Source organism: Xiphophorus maculatus, chromosome 2 (assembly GCF_002775205.1).
Source record: "Xiphophorus maculatus strain JP 163 A chromosome 2, X_maculatus-5.0-male, whole genome shotgun sequence".
NCBI classification, from domain to species: Eukaryota; Metazoa; Chordata; class Actinopteri; order Cyprinodontiformes; family Poeciliidae; genus Xiphophorus; species Xiphophorus maculatus.
Window position 1 is genome coordinate 20,076,029 of NC_036444.1, and position 17,254 is coordinate 20,093,282.

The window sequence follows — 17,254 nt, forward strand, 5'->3', positions numbered from 1 at the left end:
CAGCAGCTAGAAGTGCAGCAGTATAATGTTTAATTCAACGTTAAAGTTAAAATTGTGATGGTTAAAATAATCCACCACTGCAGTATTAACAAAATACATTTATTTAGCATAATTTCTTCTGTACGCTTGTTGGCCCCCATCTAGAGCCGCAGGGAGGTTAGTTTGACCTCCCTGGCAGGAGGTCAAATCAACGTCTAACATGATTAACGTCTGACATTAATAATACATTAAATAAACACTGAATTAATTACAGATGTCAACATTTCTTAATAAAACACACAGAAAGCCCTAACAAACATAAAGTAGGAAATATTTATGCATTTACCGTTAATCTATTTGTATGATTTGTTCTTTAAATGGCCACTTACAGTATTTTGGCTGATATTAACATTAAATAAGCAAATGATCAAAACATAACAGTCTACCACAAGCACAATAAGAAACTTAAGCACAGCAAAATGTTCTGTACCATATCACCCTCAGGAGATGATGGAGGGATGAAGAGACACTGATGTGTGGTTCTTCAGGTTCTGCCGGGTCCGCAGTTCCTCTCCTGTTCATTCTGACATCAAGCAACACACCGCGCCAGGACGAACACGTTTGTTTTAATTGCCTGTATTCATCCTCACACTAACATTGTTCAGCCTGGGATTTGCGTCTTCCTTTTCAGGTCTGTGTCTTTACAAGAGGTTTTGCTTCTAAGGACATGATGGTATCGGGTCGAGGACGTTTTAAAAAGATAGCAGCTCACCGCGGCTGCGTAGTGTCCGTCTCTAGGCAACCGCAACAGCGTCGGTCCGTAGCGTTCTGGGGGTCCTATTTACATCCCGCCACGACAATTTAGCTGACCTCTATATTTCCTGTGTTTTATTTTGGTCATTATTGTTACACTTAGTGTTGATATGTGTGTGACAGGTGTGTCTGTCGGGACATTTATAGAAATACGGAACAAATCGCGTCAAGCTGTAGAGTTCCGGTAAATTTCTGACGCAGTGCTTGAGTTATGATTTTTGACCCAATATTTGGTCAAACTAACCCAACCTATGACCCAACAGCTTTTACCCAGCATTTTTTACTGTGTGGTGATATTTATAACAGTCATCAAACTATGGCTCCTACAGCATATTTAAAATAAAACTGACCAATATAAGAGAAATTTGCCCTTTCTTGCATCTTGACAGAACTAACAGAAACCAAACTGTTTATAGATTTGTATCAGAAAAAAAGGATGCAATATTTATGTATCAAACATCAGTTTTCTGAGCTTTATTTTAAGTTGTATTTAATAAATATATCTGATAATAAATGATGGCGCTACTAATATTTTTGTGACAGATTTCTGCTCGTCCTACATTGGAATAGAATGGTTTTCTGGACATAACTCAATGCATCACATAGTGACTAATAGGCGCTGTCCAATCCAGTAATACATATCAATTAGCAGCAGTACCAAAGACGTAAAAATAATTAACTATACTACATTAAGAAATTATATTTAATTCTCAGTGCTACATGAAGCTAATTTTGAAACAATGCAAGTTAAAAACAATATTTTGCAACAAGTAAATTAAGGCCAATGTTAGGTCTGTGTAAGCTAAACGTGAGAATATATATATATATATGCCACCCCTGAAAAAACCTTGCCCCCCTCTTGCCATCCCAAAGATATTTTTCTAGATCCACCCCTGAGTGGAACACACAAAAACTACTAGTTTTTTTTGTACTGTTGTAACAATTAACCAATCCCCCCTTCAGTTCAACCTTATAAGTAGAGACACATAGTTGATGTTACCATCATACAATAACTTGCAATTAAGTTTTGGCAAAGCTCAATGTAGTTTTCACAGGTGGTGGAACATTACTGTCAACACCTGCTGAAAGTAACTAAGACTTACTTTTAATGTAACTTACTTGTTCAAGGAGTAATCAGTAATCCGATTAAAGTTACTTTTTCAAAAATAACTATGCCATCACTGCATATAACACATTGCTGTGATAATGCTGCAGTGTGAAGATGTGTGATGATGATGTGACGTCGGAGGATGAAAGATGTGGGACCATGATGTGTTAAAACGATGCTGGTCTTCTGGTTCTGGTCTGCATCCCCAGAACCAGAACCAGATATGGAGAAGGAGCATTCAGTTTCTATACACCACAAATCAGGAACAAACTTCCAGAAAATTGTTAAAAAGCTGAAATACTGAGTTTCTTTAGATCTAGACTAAAAACCCACCTGTTTAGAGTTGCTTTTGAAACATTCTAAATGAAACACTGACCAGCCTTTTGATGTTTAATGATGGCACTTAGAAAAATTTAATGTTCCAATTGTTGATTTTTGTATTTTTATGATGTAAAGCACTTTGAACTGCTTTGTTGTTGAATTGTGCTATACAAATAAACTCGATTGGTGTGTGGGAATGACAATGGTGATAGAAGAGGCGAGGCGCTCGAAAGCGAGTACAAATAAAAGCAGACATTTATTGTCAGATCTACTGTACATGTGTCATCTTACAGCAGCACAGTGACTCGTACAAAAGGATAACTGGAATGTTTGTTCAGTAATACTGACATGTACCATATAATGAAAGCAGTCTGTTACATCATGATCATCAGAGGTATTACATCTGCTATAGTACCAGTCCACCTCCTCAGGTGGACAGCTCCTGTCTGAATGGAGTCCATGCACGGCTCCGTACCTGCCACAGAAAGTCATGCGGCACTCTTAGTGGGAAGCTCCGTGCTGTTGTGTCTCGTCTTGCGAGACGTGCCGTCGTCTCGTGGCCGTGCTTTCTGCAGGCTGGACATGGCGGCGGTGCGCTCAATATCGATGAGAGCATACATCTCGGTGCGCCGTGTAGGCGTGGTCGGGGGCAGCGGGGAGGTGGGGGTGCGAGGCGTGTGGGGGTTGCTGCCGTCCGACGTACCCTTGTGTCCGCCGCCGCCGCTGTCCATTTCCACCTCAATGTAGTTCAGAGTTTTAGGTGGCTCCATATGGCCCGGCAGCGGCGGCCGGCGGAAATCGAAGTTAAAAATGGTCGGACCGTCGGTGCGTCGGCGGGCCGTGTCGGGCCGGTGCGCGCTGAGCGGCGCAGTCACGTTCTCTGTATTGACGTAGTTGTGCGAGGGCTCGAGGACAGCGGACAGCGGGTGGGAATAGGAGTGCTGCAGCAGGCTGTGGGTGGTGTGGTGGTTGTATCCGTTGAGCGACGGTGTTTTCAGACCGCTGTCAGTGCTCTCCTCCTCCTCAGCACTTGGCTTCCTTGCCTCCCAAACCGGCGGCAGTGCTGGAAGGTTTTCATAGTCCAACAGAGCAGTGCGCCGCTGGGCTGAGTTGTTGACATTCTGCAAGTCGGGGGTTAGGGGAGCCGGGCGGTGGCGACGGGGAGCCGTGGCGGGGTTGGAGGAGGACCCATTGGAGTGCGGGGTTGGCAGCTCGGCCAGGGTAGGGGTTGGGATGGGGCCGTTAGTCTCTCGGAGCTCGGCGGCCTCCTGCAGCTCCTGTTGCCTCTTTTTCTCCATCTGCTGCTTCTGAACAGGGGTGGGGCCAAGCACAAAGCGCACCCCCTGAGGCTCCAGCAGAACCTGGGGCTCCGGCTGAGGTGCGGGGGGCACGGGCTCCACACGGGCCCTGGGAGGAGGTGGCGGGGTTGGAGGACACTGAGACTGTGGTGAGGTGGGGCTCTCCAGGGGGGTGACGACAGTGAGCGGGCTGGGCTGGTCCTCCAGGAGCCCCGTGGTGTTCACATAGGTGTGCACCTGCAACACAGAAAGCGACAGCATCAGTCTCAGCTGGACAATATCAGGTCCAGGTCTCGCTAGCAAAAGGTGAACTTCAGGTTCTGTCTGAAGTGAATGTAGTCATCGTGAGGTCAACAGGCACTCATCTTACCGCCTCGTCAGCCACAAGCAGCGGGTGTGTGGACTCCTCTCCCACAGATGGCAGCCGGGTGCTGGCCACAGATGGGTGACGGGTGGATGGGTGAGACGGTGTCTCTCCCACTGAGGGCAGCCGACTCACCCCATTGGGCACCGTAGGTACCGAGTAACCCAGAGCTGCAGCCAAAAGACAACAACACACCCGTTTAACAAAAGTACTGTATGACCTCTGACATGCAAAAGCAGAAATAGTCATTTCCTGATTACAGGACTTATCAGGTTACACTTGGTGTATGTGCGCACCTGCAGGAGTGAGCGCCCCCTGCTGGTTGGGGTCCAGAACTGCCTCTTCCACCACACTGATGCTGTGATTGTGCATCACCTCCTGCAGCATGTTGAAGATCTCTTCAGCTCGAGAACATTTGAAGGCAAATATACCTGCAAGCACAGAAAGATTGGAGAAAATGAGACAATGATTTTACCACGGTGGAGAAACAGAAATCACAACACACTGCGTTTAACTGGAAGAGACAAGGAGCAGGAAGAGTAGGAGCTTTGAGATAATTGGTCAGCTGACTGGAGCTCAAAGGAACATATAACAAGAATCCATATGGTAATCCATATCCGCCTTCCTTTATGAGACCGAACAGAACCTGTTCAAGTCCATAGAAAGCAGCTGGGAACCGGATTCTGTTGAATTTCCTATTGTCACCATCTAAACTCCAGTTTATAGTTTATTGATATGAATCAAAACCCTTAGCCCAACACTCTGAGTGGTCAGACAGGAGGACAACCTAAAGATCCATATGACAACTGAGTGACAATAAGACAATTGACAGATGATGTGAAGTTGGTCTCTACACCTGAGACAAGGTGAAGGAAAAGACATGAAACACACAGGAGACTGTGGGGAACACAGCACAAACACAATTATTGATCCCTGTGTATTCACAGCATAATCAATACTGATCAGCCAATCACCCCCATCCGGTCTGAGACTTACCGACCCCCTCCTAACCCTGAGCAGCCCATGGTCCTGAGAGCGTGCAGGAGGAGAGACACAGTGCAATTTTAACCTCAACATTTTCCACTTCAACATTCTTTTCCAGGTTTCCTCGTCATCTCCTCCCACAGCTCCAATGTGGGCAAAAATTAGCTGCCAGCTAATTTGAAAGATGCGGAGATCCAAAAAAACGTTTTCTAAGAGTGGGAGGTACAGATTGCTCTGATGTATTTGTTGGGGTGTGTCATTAGTCAGTTTGCAATCACATCATAATGTAATCGAATCAGATTTGCACCACTACTATTCATCCAAACATGCTGCGAGAATAAAATAGACAGCGGTTTTATATAATCAAATGTTTCAAATATATTAGGTGTATTTTTTTGATGAGGAAACTGCTCAAAGTGTAACCAAAAGGGTGGAGCTTGTTGTGACAGAGCTCTCTGCTCCTCATCATCACCTTCCTTAGAAAGATTGAAAAGGAGAATGGATCTGATAGGATATGGCTGTGTTTTGTAAAAACATTTCAAATTTGGGGAAGTCATGTTGGATTATTATAGTAAGAATAAAATTCATGAGTTCACCAGAGCACAAAATGAAGAGCTTCAGCAGCAATATCAGGTTAACTGGATACCAGAACATTGTTTATTTTGTGCTACTGGAGTTCCAACACATTGTACCATGGAGTGTCTGGAAACATTGATCGCTTGTGATGCAAATGGTGCCATAACATGTTTTTGACTTTGCTTAAGGAAAATGATAAACAATGAAACTTTTAGCTTAAGGAAAATGATAAACAATGAAACTTTTAGTATAAACACTCAGAATCAAAAGTGAACAGCGTCTTTAGATATTTAAGCTTATAAGACAGAGTTGAAAATCAAAAGTTCTTGGTCGGGTCATCTCTAATTGCGGTGATTGGGCAGCAGGGGGCATTGTTTGTCACACTGAAATGTTTGTGTAGCTCCTTGAGACAATAAGAACCTTTCCTAACGCTAATGCGGAACCTCTGTTGCTTCTTTAGACCTCCTGTGTCTGAAGAGACCCCTAAACATCTGGAATCATCTTTATGTCAAGTAAAACAGATACAAGACCTTCTACAAAAGACACAACCTTAAGACTCCTCTGCATAGTACACATTTTCTCATGTAAAGGAAACCACCAGAGGCAGGTTTGTTCTGATTAGTTCATTTTACAGACGTACCTTGGCCGGTCTGGCAGCGACGGCCGCTCTCGAAGGAGAACAGGTTGGAGTCATAGCCGTAGCGCCGCAGGCACAGGTAGGGCCACCTGACATCGTCACGGCGATGTGTGTGGAGGACGAGCTCGGATTCAGTCAGCTCCATCACGCCTGAGCCCAGCTCGTTCCCATCATCGTCCACATTGATCACCTGGCAGCAGAAAAACACACGCAGGGTTGTAACTTTACAGAGCTGAGCAGTTCTAGCATTCAGCGATTTCACAAAAACAAACAGAACGAAAATTTTATCATCATGTTGATTTGTTGCAGAACTCCACCTCAGATAGTCATATTTATTTTGTTTTGAGGATATGTCATCTGAACAAGAAGAAGAAACCTGTTGAAGCTTTTTGAGCTGACACCAGTTCATATTAAAGGACTCAATGGCTATTGAATACATTCACACAGCAGGCAAATGCGACCCAAATCAGATTTTTTTTTGCCCACATCAGATTTTCTCATGGCAGTCTAAAAGGTCCAATGCTGATCTTTAGACACAAAAAAATCTATTTTGTGCCACTTCTATTTGTGTAAATACGGATAAGTATCCGATTGTTTTCAAAGCGTCTGCAGTGTGCATGGTAAAGTCATGAGACGAGTGTTCAGAGTCCCTGACATGCAAGGTGTTCCTGAACAATCTGAAATTATGAAAGAAGCCTGTCTGCCTGAAGCACATCATATCACAATCCCATCATGCCTGGCTCTGACTACACATCTGATTGGTCCCAACACAGAAGGCAGTGAGATAGGTGGGAAGCTTACAGTCAACCCACCCAGACAAACAAGAGTGCGGAAGAGCCCAATGCTCCACTTCCTGTCAAAAGTGGGAACAATGTTGATCAACAGAATTAAACCCTGACCTGTATCTGATTCACTGAAGCAGAGATCATGCCACCAGTCTGGCAGCATTTCACATATTCAAAACAAAAAACGAATCAATAATTACAGATCTTGACTGATATGACACGCTTATGTATGTTGTGATAAGTTTTATGAATCCCTACTGACCGCCAGAGGGCAGTGCTGAAAGCACTGAATGTTCCCTTCGCGCATGCGTCGTTCGAACAATAATATCAACAGAGTCACACTTGTGACATATCGGAGAATCAATCATAGGCTATATAGCATGACAAAGCTCTGTTCCTCTTTTCTTCTCACGTGCGGTTCGCTTTGTATGGCATCAGCCTTTTGAATTTCTGGATCTTTTCACAGTCGTTAGACGCCCAACTGCCTGTTGGCCGGAGTAGCAGTCTATTGTCCTCCTAGGGCTGCGACGGATCTTCGTTCAAGGTACTGTTTGTTGGGGATGACAGCGTTAACGCCACCTTTCCCAACTCGCAGCTTACAACCACTGTGTTTGTACACATGTTGGACCTTAACTAAAGGTGAGCATTCATGCTCAACGTCATATTATAGACGGATTTCTCTGTAAAGCGTATAATGCTGGAGCACGTGCCGGCCGCCTTGACAATTCCTTGGCACACCTAATGTTTGCCCTTTCTGCATCCCTTCAGGATACCAGTGGGGCAGATACAGCTATTGGCTTTAGCAATGCAGCGCTTCCGGCCTTTGCATTGATGACCAGAGAGCTTGGGCGTGTGATGTCTTTTCTAGTCCAGGCTCGCCGATAGGTCTGGCTGGCTCAGCCCACATTGACTGAAACATGCCGCAGGACCCTCCGCAGTGTTCCTGTGGTGGCAGGGGAGTTATTCGGTTCTGCTGCCTTGGAAGCGCTGCAACGAACTGTTCAGGCGCGGAAGACTAGACAACAGCTTTCAGGCCTCAGCAGAGGTATGCCCCCTCCTCCTCATAATCCGAGGCACCCATCGGCTGGCCCCGACTAGGGGTTGTGATTGGCCTGGTGGGTTTTACCCTCGTGCGGTACAGCAGGGACCCACAGATTCGTGTGCTGGAACGACAACCAACCAGGCACACCCAGGCCACAGACTTTGGCTGCCGCCCCCCCAGATTACCTAGGGGTTGTGGGGAGAGAAAGTGAGGCAGCCAGGCAGGCCGTCGGATATTGTTCTCATTAGCAGCTCAGTTACTGGGCTGCTCTCGCTGTGGATCCATGAGTGGTTGCCACTCTGACCCACGGTTACCAGCTACAGTTCCGACGGCGGCCTCACATCTCACACCGGGTCAGGGTGACCGTCATCACTGACCTGGTGAAAGCTCAAGCCCTGGACCAGGAGCTTTTCGCCCTCCTGGCCAAGGGCGCAATCGAGGCAGTGGATCATCTGCGGCAACCTAGAGGCTACTATTCAACGTATTTCCTTGTGCCAAAAAAGACAAGCGGATTTCGTCCCATTTTGGATCTCAGGGGACTCAATCAGTATTTAAAGGTCCTGCCATTTCACATGCTCACGACGGCAGAGGTTCTTTGGGTTGTGACAAAGAATGGTTTACATCAATCGACCTTACAGATGTGTACTTTCATGTACCTACTGCGCCGTTTTTTCAGGTTTGCCTATCAGGGTCGCCACTGGCAGTTCCGTGTGCTCCCGTTCGGCCTCTCCCTTTTGCTGAGGGTCTTCACTCGGTACGTGAAGGCAGCCCTTTCTCCTCTGCAGGCCCGCGGCATGAAGGTTCTGCCATACCTCGATAATTGGCTTCTCTGTGTCCCATCTCGAGAGCATGCATCTCGTGATACGAGTCGCCTGCTCGCTCAAATATCCTGGTTGGGCCTCAAGGTAAACTTGGAGAAGAGTTGTCCGATTCCATCGCAGACAGCCACTTTTCTTGGGGTGCTCTTGGATTCTCCCTCCATGACAGCCTACCCATCTGTCCAGAGGGTGGATGACATTCCCCAGCTGGTGAGTCGATTCAGGCTGGGCAGGCAGCTTCCTTACATCGCCTTCCTGCTGCTGGGCAAACTAGCATCGGTTACTCGGGTTGTGCCCTTAGGTCTGCTGTCACTGTGCCCTTTGCAGAGGAGATCAACAGCTAGTGCCTGGATGCCAAGCTACACAGGCATTGTAAACTTGTGGTAATGTGGCCATGTCTTCGTGCCCTGAGTTTATGGAGAAACAGGGCCTAATTGCCCAGGGTTATGTCTATGGGGGTGGTTGTGTGTCGTAGAGAAGTGGTAATGACAGATGCCAGCTCAGTGGGATGGGGCGCTGTATGGCAACACAGGGCAGTTCAGGGCCACTGGTGTCCACAGGATTGCTCCAAGCATATAAATGTGCTGGAGCTGCATGCTGTGCATTTGGCTCCCAGGCACTTTTTGCCCCACCTGGAGGGGAGACATGTCCTAATTCGGTCAGACAACACCTCTGTTGTCTACCACATCAACCACCAAGGTGGCACCAGGTCAGCGCAGCTTCTGAAGAAGTCCCGGGATCTTCTGGAATGGGCATCTGTTCACCTATCCACCCTGCAGGCGGTGTACTTGCCAGGACTGCACAACTAAGTAGCAGACTCTCTTTCCCGACAGGCGCCAGTTCTGGCAGAGTGGTCCCTCCACAGCAACATAGTCCGCCTGATCTGGGACCTTTTCGGTCAGGCAGAGGTTGACCTGTTCGCCACAGAGGAGTCGACTCATTGTCCTTTATGGTTTTCCCTTACAGGGGCTGCAGGTGCACTGGGCCAGGACGCCTTGGCCCATCCTTGGCCCAGGGTCCTCCTATATGCCTTTCCGCTCCTTTCCCTGATTTGGCCGACTCTTCAGAGAGTTCTCGAGGAGGGCCACAGGATGTTGCTGGTAGCTCCATATTGGCCGGCACGGCCATGGTTCCCACACACTGTCCTTGGTCCTCAGTGCTCTGTGCCACCCTCCATTTGAGCCTTTGGTTCAGGCAGATCTCAAATGGTTGTCATGTAAGACTGCTTTTGTTGGCTATTGTCTCAGCTAAGAGGGTCAGTGAGCTACATGCTCTTTCTGTCAACCCATCATGTCTCAGATGGAGTTCAGATGGCTCTGGTGTTACCTTGTGGCCAAACCCGGCGTTTGTCCCTAAAGTGTTTTCTCATTCTCATTGTTACAAACCATTGAGATTGGCGCATTTTCAGCCTATGTCAGGGGAAGCAGGTGATAGTTCTGAGTTACTGTGCCCAGTGAGGGCACTGGAGGCATATATTGCAGCCACTGCTGCTATAAGACGCTCAGACCAGCTGTTCTTGTGTTATGGGGCCCCTAGATTAGGTTGTCCTCTGTCCAAACAGTCTCTCCCATTGCATTGTGGATGTCATCTGCCACACCTACGCTGTAGGGCGCCGCCCCCGGCCAGTCAACGTGAAGGCACACTCTACCAGGAGCGTTTCCACTTCCTGGGCAACCTTGAGAGGAGTTCCACTGGAGGCTATATGTGCTGCTGCATCATGGGCTTCTCTGAGCACGTTCACTACATTTTACAATGTGAATGTGGCCTCCTCTCATCCTCTGGACCAGGTTCTTTTACCAGGGTCCTCTGGGCCTTCTCAGTAAGGTATGTGCTCAGGATTCCTTGTGACATCGCTGGTATTAAACATTCAGTGCCTACTGACTGCTCTTTGGCAGTCAGTAGGCTTTCTTTCAATAGAAAGAAAGTTACGTATGTAACTGCGGTTCTATGAATCTCGGATGACAGCCAGAGATTCTCTATCACTCAGATTCCTTGCATTTCGCTAGAAGATTCAGTAGGAACAGAGCTTCGGATGACGTCATGCTATATAGCCTCTGATTGATCATCTGATATGTCACAGGTGTGACTCTGTTGATATTATTGCTCGAACGCCGCATGCACGAAGGGAACATTCAGTGCTTTCAGCACCGCCCTCTGGCGGTCATCCGGGATTCATAGAACCGTAGTTACTTATATGTAACTTTCGTTTTTCAGCCATATTTTCCAGTCCTATACAGATCTATAATATAAAAGAGACTCCACCTTTGACACATTAGTGATGATGTAACCTTTGTCCATCAGTTTCATTGTTTCAACCCAAAAATATAGCAAATAAAAATGAGGTTTTAAAAGGTTGAGTAACTTTAAAATGGTTGAGAAATCTCAAACTTTTAAAAGTTTATTTTATTTCCATCACTAATCACTTTCACAATCATCTGAGGGATGTAAATGAAAGTAGAGGGACACCACGTGAAGAATATTGGTTACTAATTCAAATCCAAAATATAAATACTGAGACAGCTCAAAAACAGTCTGTGTGAACCATCAGGGCCAACGGCTCTAAGCTGCAGCTTGTGTAAAGATCATCTGAACTCCAAAGGCATCAAACACGCTAAATCATCCACAGATGAAGAACATCTGATGTCAGGAACATAGCTGAAGCAACTCCATGTTTGCTGGTTCAACATGAGTTGTCACAGCTACTTCCTACACACTAATCAGCTGTTAATGCAGGAAAACTGATTTATAACGCCGCTCCGTTAACGAATTAGCTCCAGGTGACTCACCTGCTCTATCCACCTAATAATGAGAACAGCTTAAACATGTCTGGCTCTCACTGGTAGAACAGGAGAGAAGGAACCACCGGTTGTGAAATAAGAGCGTGGGACGGTCATTAGTGAGTAAGTGAGGGCGTGGGCGGGGAGGCGGGCAGGTAGAGGCAGGAACTCACCTTGAATTTACTCTGATGATTATCTGGAACTGACTCTTTCTCTGGACAGCTTAAGCAGCTACCCATGGCTTCTTCAGAGCACCATCTGACGTCTGGAACAGAGGAAACCTTTAGTGGGGAACCTGAGAGGCCATCGTAGCATCACACTGCTGGGGAACTCACCTAGATCCAGCCTCCAGCAGCTCTGCTTCCATCATCAGAGCTTTAGTGGGTCTGCAGGGAGAAACAGCAGCTCTGTGGATCAAACCGGGACAGAATTAGTTCAGTAATGGGACATTTCTCACCCAGTCTGATTGGTTTTCTTATAAGTCAGTTCTATCCATTTTCAGAAAGCCTCTTAAGAATAAATCTTGTCAGAAACCAAGGCAAAAAATGCTGCAAATTCCATATGCAAGCCAACAACATTTATGTTGAGTTTCAGCATACCGTACTTAAAAAGGTGAATGAAATCTGGAACAACATTTAATCTTCCTGTCGTTTAATATCAACACCACATACTAAATACAACACAATCATTGTTGGGGTTTTTAATATGTTTATAAATCAATCAGAAATGAACTGAACAGGACTGCAGTGATAATTCACAAATAGCAGCTGGATTTTCTAAATCCTGACCAAAACACTGCTTGCAACTCAAACTTTGTAGGGTTATTGAAAATCACCAGCTGGTGTTTAGAAATCCTGACTAAAGTGCTGTTTTTGACTCCTTTCATAAGTCTGTCAGGTGTTTAATCAGTTGGTGTTTGTTAATCGGAGCCTAAGCAGAATTTAGATCATCTGTATACAAGGACTGTTAAGGACGAGCATTCAAAAACAAAGGATGCTGTCTAACACGGTACATAAATCAGAGTGGTGATATTCATCCATCTTTACACAAGAATAAATAATGGATTTGTGGAAATAAACTATCTTCCTGGTGTTTGATTTTCTTTAAAAACCCACAGGGAGCATCAAACTTTTACTGGAAGACATGGTGGTTTACTGGTGGAATAGTGAGATGTCAAGATGGCTTTCTGGCCAGCCAGGGTTTAGATAAGATGGAGAAAGACCTAGAGTAGCAGACACAGAACTGCTGCGATAAAACAAATTCAGCCTGTGAATTTCTTCCATCTCGCTGCAAACTGATGCAGAATCTCCTCTGAAGTAAAACAAATATTTGAGAAGTTTTGCAATATGTTCTTTGGTAGGTTTTTAAATCAAGACACTGGCCTGAAAATGTGGATATTTATCCCTAAGTGACAGACATGAAGGGAGTTTATGATCTGAGCCAGTTTCACCAGTAATCTGCTGCTTAATTTTATTCTTACACTGCTTCAAAAGCAACATCCATAGATGGATTTTAGACTGGAGAAATGTGCCATCCTGTAATGAATCTGGTCAAACAGACTATTATTTCACATATATCTAAGAGAAGGCAAAACTGAAATGAAGATTATTCATTTCACCTTAACGAGGGACAGTCTTCCTCACAGCTCTGATGCAATGTGTCCTAGTTCATGTCTGTTTACCCAAATAAGATGAATATTTTAACAGCATCTTTAAGTTCTGCAGCTCAGGTAAACACATTCCCAAACGGAGCAGAGACAACAACGCACATACATCTTTACTCATTCTGATCAAAGATTTTTTTGTTCATTTTTCACCAGCCCAATCGATGACTTCTGTCGAAGAGCAGCATCCAGCACTGAAACGACAACCACCAAAACCTACAAACAAACTGATGCACATGTAAACTAGAGCTGCACAATATATTAAGATTGCAACTAGCATTGAAATGTGAATCTGAGCAACATCAAAATCGGATCCAATATTTGGTAGGCTGTAGGACAGCATAATATTAAGAAAATGCAAATTTGCAATACTTTTGATGTATTTGCTATAACAATATTGATTACTAATAACTCATATTTCTTCTCTGACCCTACACATAAGTTGAGGGCATTCACATCAGAGTCCCTGTAAACTGAATGCTTTGTGCTCGTCTTATCTTACGTTCAATGCATTCAAACTCTTGATAAATCCAACTTCTTGGATTTACTTTCCCAGTCCTCTTCTCTCTGCTAACAGATTTTAGTTACTGAGATGCGAAAATCCACAGAAAGACTAGGGGCTATCATATTCATGGAGGGAAAAAATACTTACTTTAACAGGGACAAGTTTCCCTTTATCCAGTGATCAGGTGTCACCTCATAATCAATATGACCCTAGCTTTAAATTTGTTCTACAAACCTGAGCAGACAACCAACACTTAACTCTTTCTATAACAATTTAATAATTATAACTAAAACTACAAAAACTCAGTTTAAAACATTTGTTAATTCATTCTGACAAACTTCTCAAATAATAAGATAACATTTTGATAAAATGTCTTCCATTTTCCTATCTCACCTGCATGAGAGCGTGTGACAAATGTATTTCATGGAAGACGTTAGGGAAACTCCCTAAAGGCTCCTCCTTCAAATCTTTCGGTTCCATTGATTATTTCAAGTGTACACAGCATTTAAGGCTAATCGACTTTAGTCACATCTACAGAAAGCATCTGACTTATGGTAGCTCTGTCAGTATGAGTCAGTCTGCGGCTGCAGGTTGAGCTCCAATCACTAGATTTGCCATTATGCTACTGGCGGTGTCGCCCCCTCAAAAACAGCCTTTAATTTACCATCGCAAGATTTCAGTTTTCAAGAACTCTCAATAATAACATAAACACACCCATAGTGTAATTATTATCCATGTCATTCATTCCTATTAGCGACATAATCGGGGCTTATTAAGTTTTTCAACAAAACCACGTCTGAGTCACCTGAAAATAAGCAAATGTGCGCCAATTAATGTTCAAGTAACGAAATACATCAACACATTACATTTCCGAGCAAATGCTTAAAATCTACAGTCCATACAAAATGTGAAACAGTATAATTTACATTCAGGGATTAACTGTAATAATATTCAATTTAAAAATAATACAACTTCAATACCTGTTACACAGCAGTATATGATCTATAGTTACAAGTTGAAGATATTAAAGCAACAAAAGTGACCTTTGAGCTGAATAAGACCGAAACGAGTCAATTTTTTAAAAAAGTTTGCCTGTCAAAATAAATGGCAGAAGCTTCGAAGATTATTTGTTGAACATTTCAGGTCAGTTTTTCTAGTTAAAAGTTTCAAAACTGAACAATTCTTTGTGACTCTGTCACATATTTTAGTGTAAACAGGGGGGCAAATTAAACCACAACCTGTCCTTACTTTTATCTTGCCTGATCTTGGTATCGTTATTAAGTTATTTTAATGCCCTTTCAGCTTAAGTTGTTAGTTTGCACAGCCATCATTATGCATCTTTATTGCAATATACAAAAGCATGTGTGATTATAAATATAATCTAAATTGTAATCATATTTAAGTTTCTTTGTAATTATTTTCTCCTGCAAATATCATATAAAAATTATTCACAATTCGTCAAAAACCTGTAAACAATTATATAAATCAACTCAAAAACAAAAACAGAATATTACTTTTTTCCCCTTTAACCGACTAAAACGCTCTCGTTTTCGATATTGGACCCAAATCCATAGCATCTGATTTGATCATAGATTATTGATTACATAAATAAAGTCAGGATTTTGAATTAAAAAGGTGCAGCTGTTTGTAGTTTGAGGTAGTTGACCAGGTCACTGAGACATTACACCAACGCCAGTATCAGCCATTCATCACCTGTGGATCAATCAGTCAGTAAATCAATCAATCAGCCAGAAGCTTTGAGTCACTGACAGGTTATTTATCAGTGCGGGTGTTCGGATTTTCTTTTTACTGTAATTGGTTTTGTCCGTGCAAATACACGACATGTTCCGTGTTTGGGTGCCATTAAGTAGCCTCACTAGCCTTTGCTGGCCAGGTGTGACCAGTACACAAAGCTGGGTTAGTTTGAGGGATTCTGGTCACGCAGATGAAACTTCCCTGAGATGTTTCTGTAATGGCAGCTAGTAAGCAGCAGCTTCTTAGCAATAGCTAGTGAACTTAGGGTACTTTAGTTCAAACTCACCGGGGTAAGTCAGCGGAGGGACTTCCAGCATCCGAACCTTCTGGACCTCCGGATGGCGGAGAAGGAGCTATGTTCTGTCCGAGTCTTTTGGATCTCCAGCAGCTCGGTTCTGTCCGTCCAGAAAGCGTTAGCAGTTAGCAGCTAGCGTTCGCTGCTGGAGCGCCAAAAAAACAATCACAACTTCTTTCAAAGGCCGCTAACGCTCCTCTTCACGGGAAATAAAGGACCAGAACCGGTCACAATCCATCGGGAGACCGTAGTGGGTCACTATGAGCTCCGAGGTTCCTTCGAAAAGAACTTTTTCTGCCTAGAAATAAGTTTTGTGAACTCGCTAAATCTTTCCGCTGCTAGCTGTCTGTGGGGCTAAATCACTGCTCAACTTCCGGCTCTGCAGCGGCCTGAAGCGCATGCGCAGAGAGTAGGGTAAGGGCCTAGGACAAAACAGACTCACACAACAGAGACGCAATGACTCACAACACACTTACTATAACACAGGGTAGACAGAATAACACACAGGACTCTCGACATATCATAAATCAGACTCCTAATAACACAACATAGACCTAATAGCAGACAACAAATCAACAATAACACACGACAGATTCACAATCACACACAAGAGTTAGTAATACAACAGTATTTCAAAGGCAAAACAGACTCATAGTGTGACACAGCAGAAAAATACCACATAAACCCACATTTATATAATAGTCACAGACACACCAGAACAAAGGATTCATAATAACATGGAATAGGGACACAACGACTATCAATGTAACATACATCAGAAGCACAACAACAAACTAAACATGTGGGGCAAGCCTTTTCACATAACAGATGTGATGTACTTCTGCTAATTGTACTTTTACAACTCCTACATGCAGGAGTGTGGTGTCATTACAGTTTTGCTGTTGTGCATTTCCATTGTTTGTCACTGTGTTTTATAATTGGTAAAGTGTTTTTGTAGTGTTACATAATTTTTACAGTGTTGTTCCAGGGAAAATTGCAAGGTGATACAATGTGTTGTAGAGCGTTTTCCTATTAGTGGCACATACTATTGGTTTAGTATTGTGGCATTATTGTAGTAGCTTTGCTGAGTTGTTGCAGTGTTATCACAGCTTTGTTGTAGAAATAACACAGCATAGTTAATTTTTTGTTAGAGTAATCTTACAGTATTGTTGCAGTGGTTTCACAGTGTTTTTTCAGGGTTGCTACTGTTCTACTGGAGCATTTTTGCAGTGCCAATGTGACGTTGTTAAGGAGTGGTTGCAGGGCTATTACAGTGTTTTTACAGCATTTTCATTGCTGTTGCTTTGTTGATTCAGTGTAGTTTTAGAGTTGTTCCAGTGTTTTTAGAGTGTTGTTTGTGCAGCATTAGTGCTGCATTCTAAAAGTGTTAGGACCTTTTTGCAGTTTTTCTGCCGTGTTGCTTCAAAACAGCTACAGGGATGCCGCAGTGTTGTTGTAGCGTTGTTACAGTGCTGGTATACGATCTGTGCAGTTATGGTATAGCATGTTTAAAGTGCTGTTGCATTTTTGTTGC

At 44.0% G+C, this 17,254-nt stretch overlaps 1 protein-coding gene across 1 annotated transcript; it reads right to left on the minus strand.

The window, feature by feature from the left end:
* Positions 1-2,453: 2,453 nt before the first annotated feature.
* On the minus strand, positions 2,454-16,902 carry frs2 (fibroblast growth factor receptor substrate 2). The gene is made up of 7 exons (XM_014473787.2): positions 15,712-16,902; positions 11,838-11,909; positions 11,676-11,767; positions 6,084-6,270; positions 4,180-4,314; positions 3,890-4,053; positions 2,454-3,756 (listed from the first exon to the last, which is right to left on the minus strand). Exons 3-7 carry the CDS (start codon positions 11,739-11,741, stop codon positions 2,710-2,712), a joined length of 1,599 nt encoding a protein of 532 aa, XP_014329273.2. The 5' UTR covers positions 11,742-11,767; positions 11,838-11,909; positions 15,712-16,902; the 3' UTR covers positions 2,454-2,709.
* Positions 16,903-17,254: the final 352 nt, after the last annotated feature.

Coding starts and splice junctions, on each gene's coding strand:
- frs2 (XM_014473787.2), bottom strand. CDS start 11,741: ATGGGTAGCTGCTTAAGCTGTCCAGAGAAAGAGTCAGTTCCAGATAAT. Junction 4,315..6,083: donor TCGCTGCCAGACCGGCCAAG/GTACGTCTGTAA, acceptor CTGTGCTTGCAG/GTATATTTGCCTTCAAATGT. Junction 4,054..4,179: donor GGGGGCGCTCACTCCTGCAG/GTGCGCACATAC, acceptor TTTTGGCTGCAG/CTCTGGGTTACTCGGTACCT.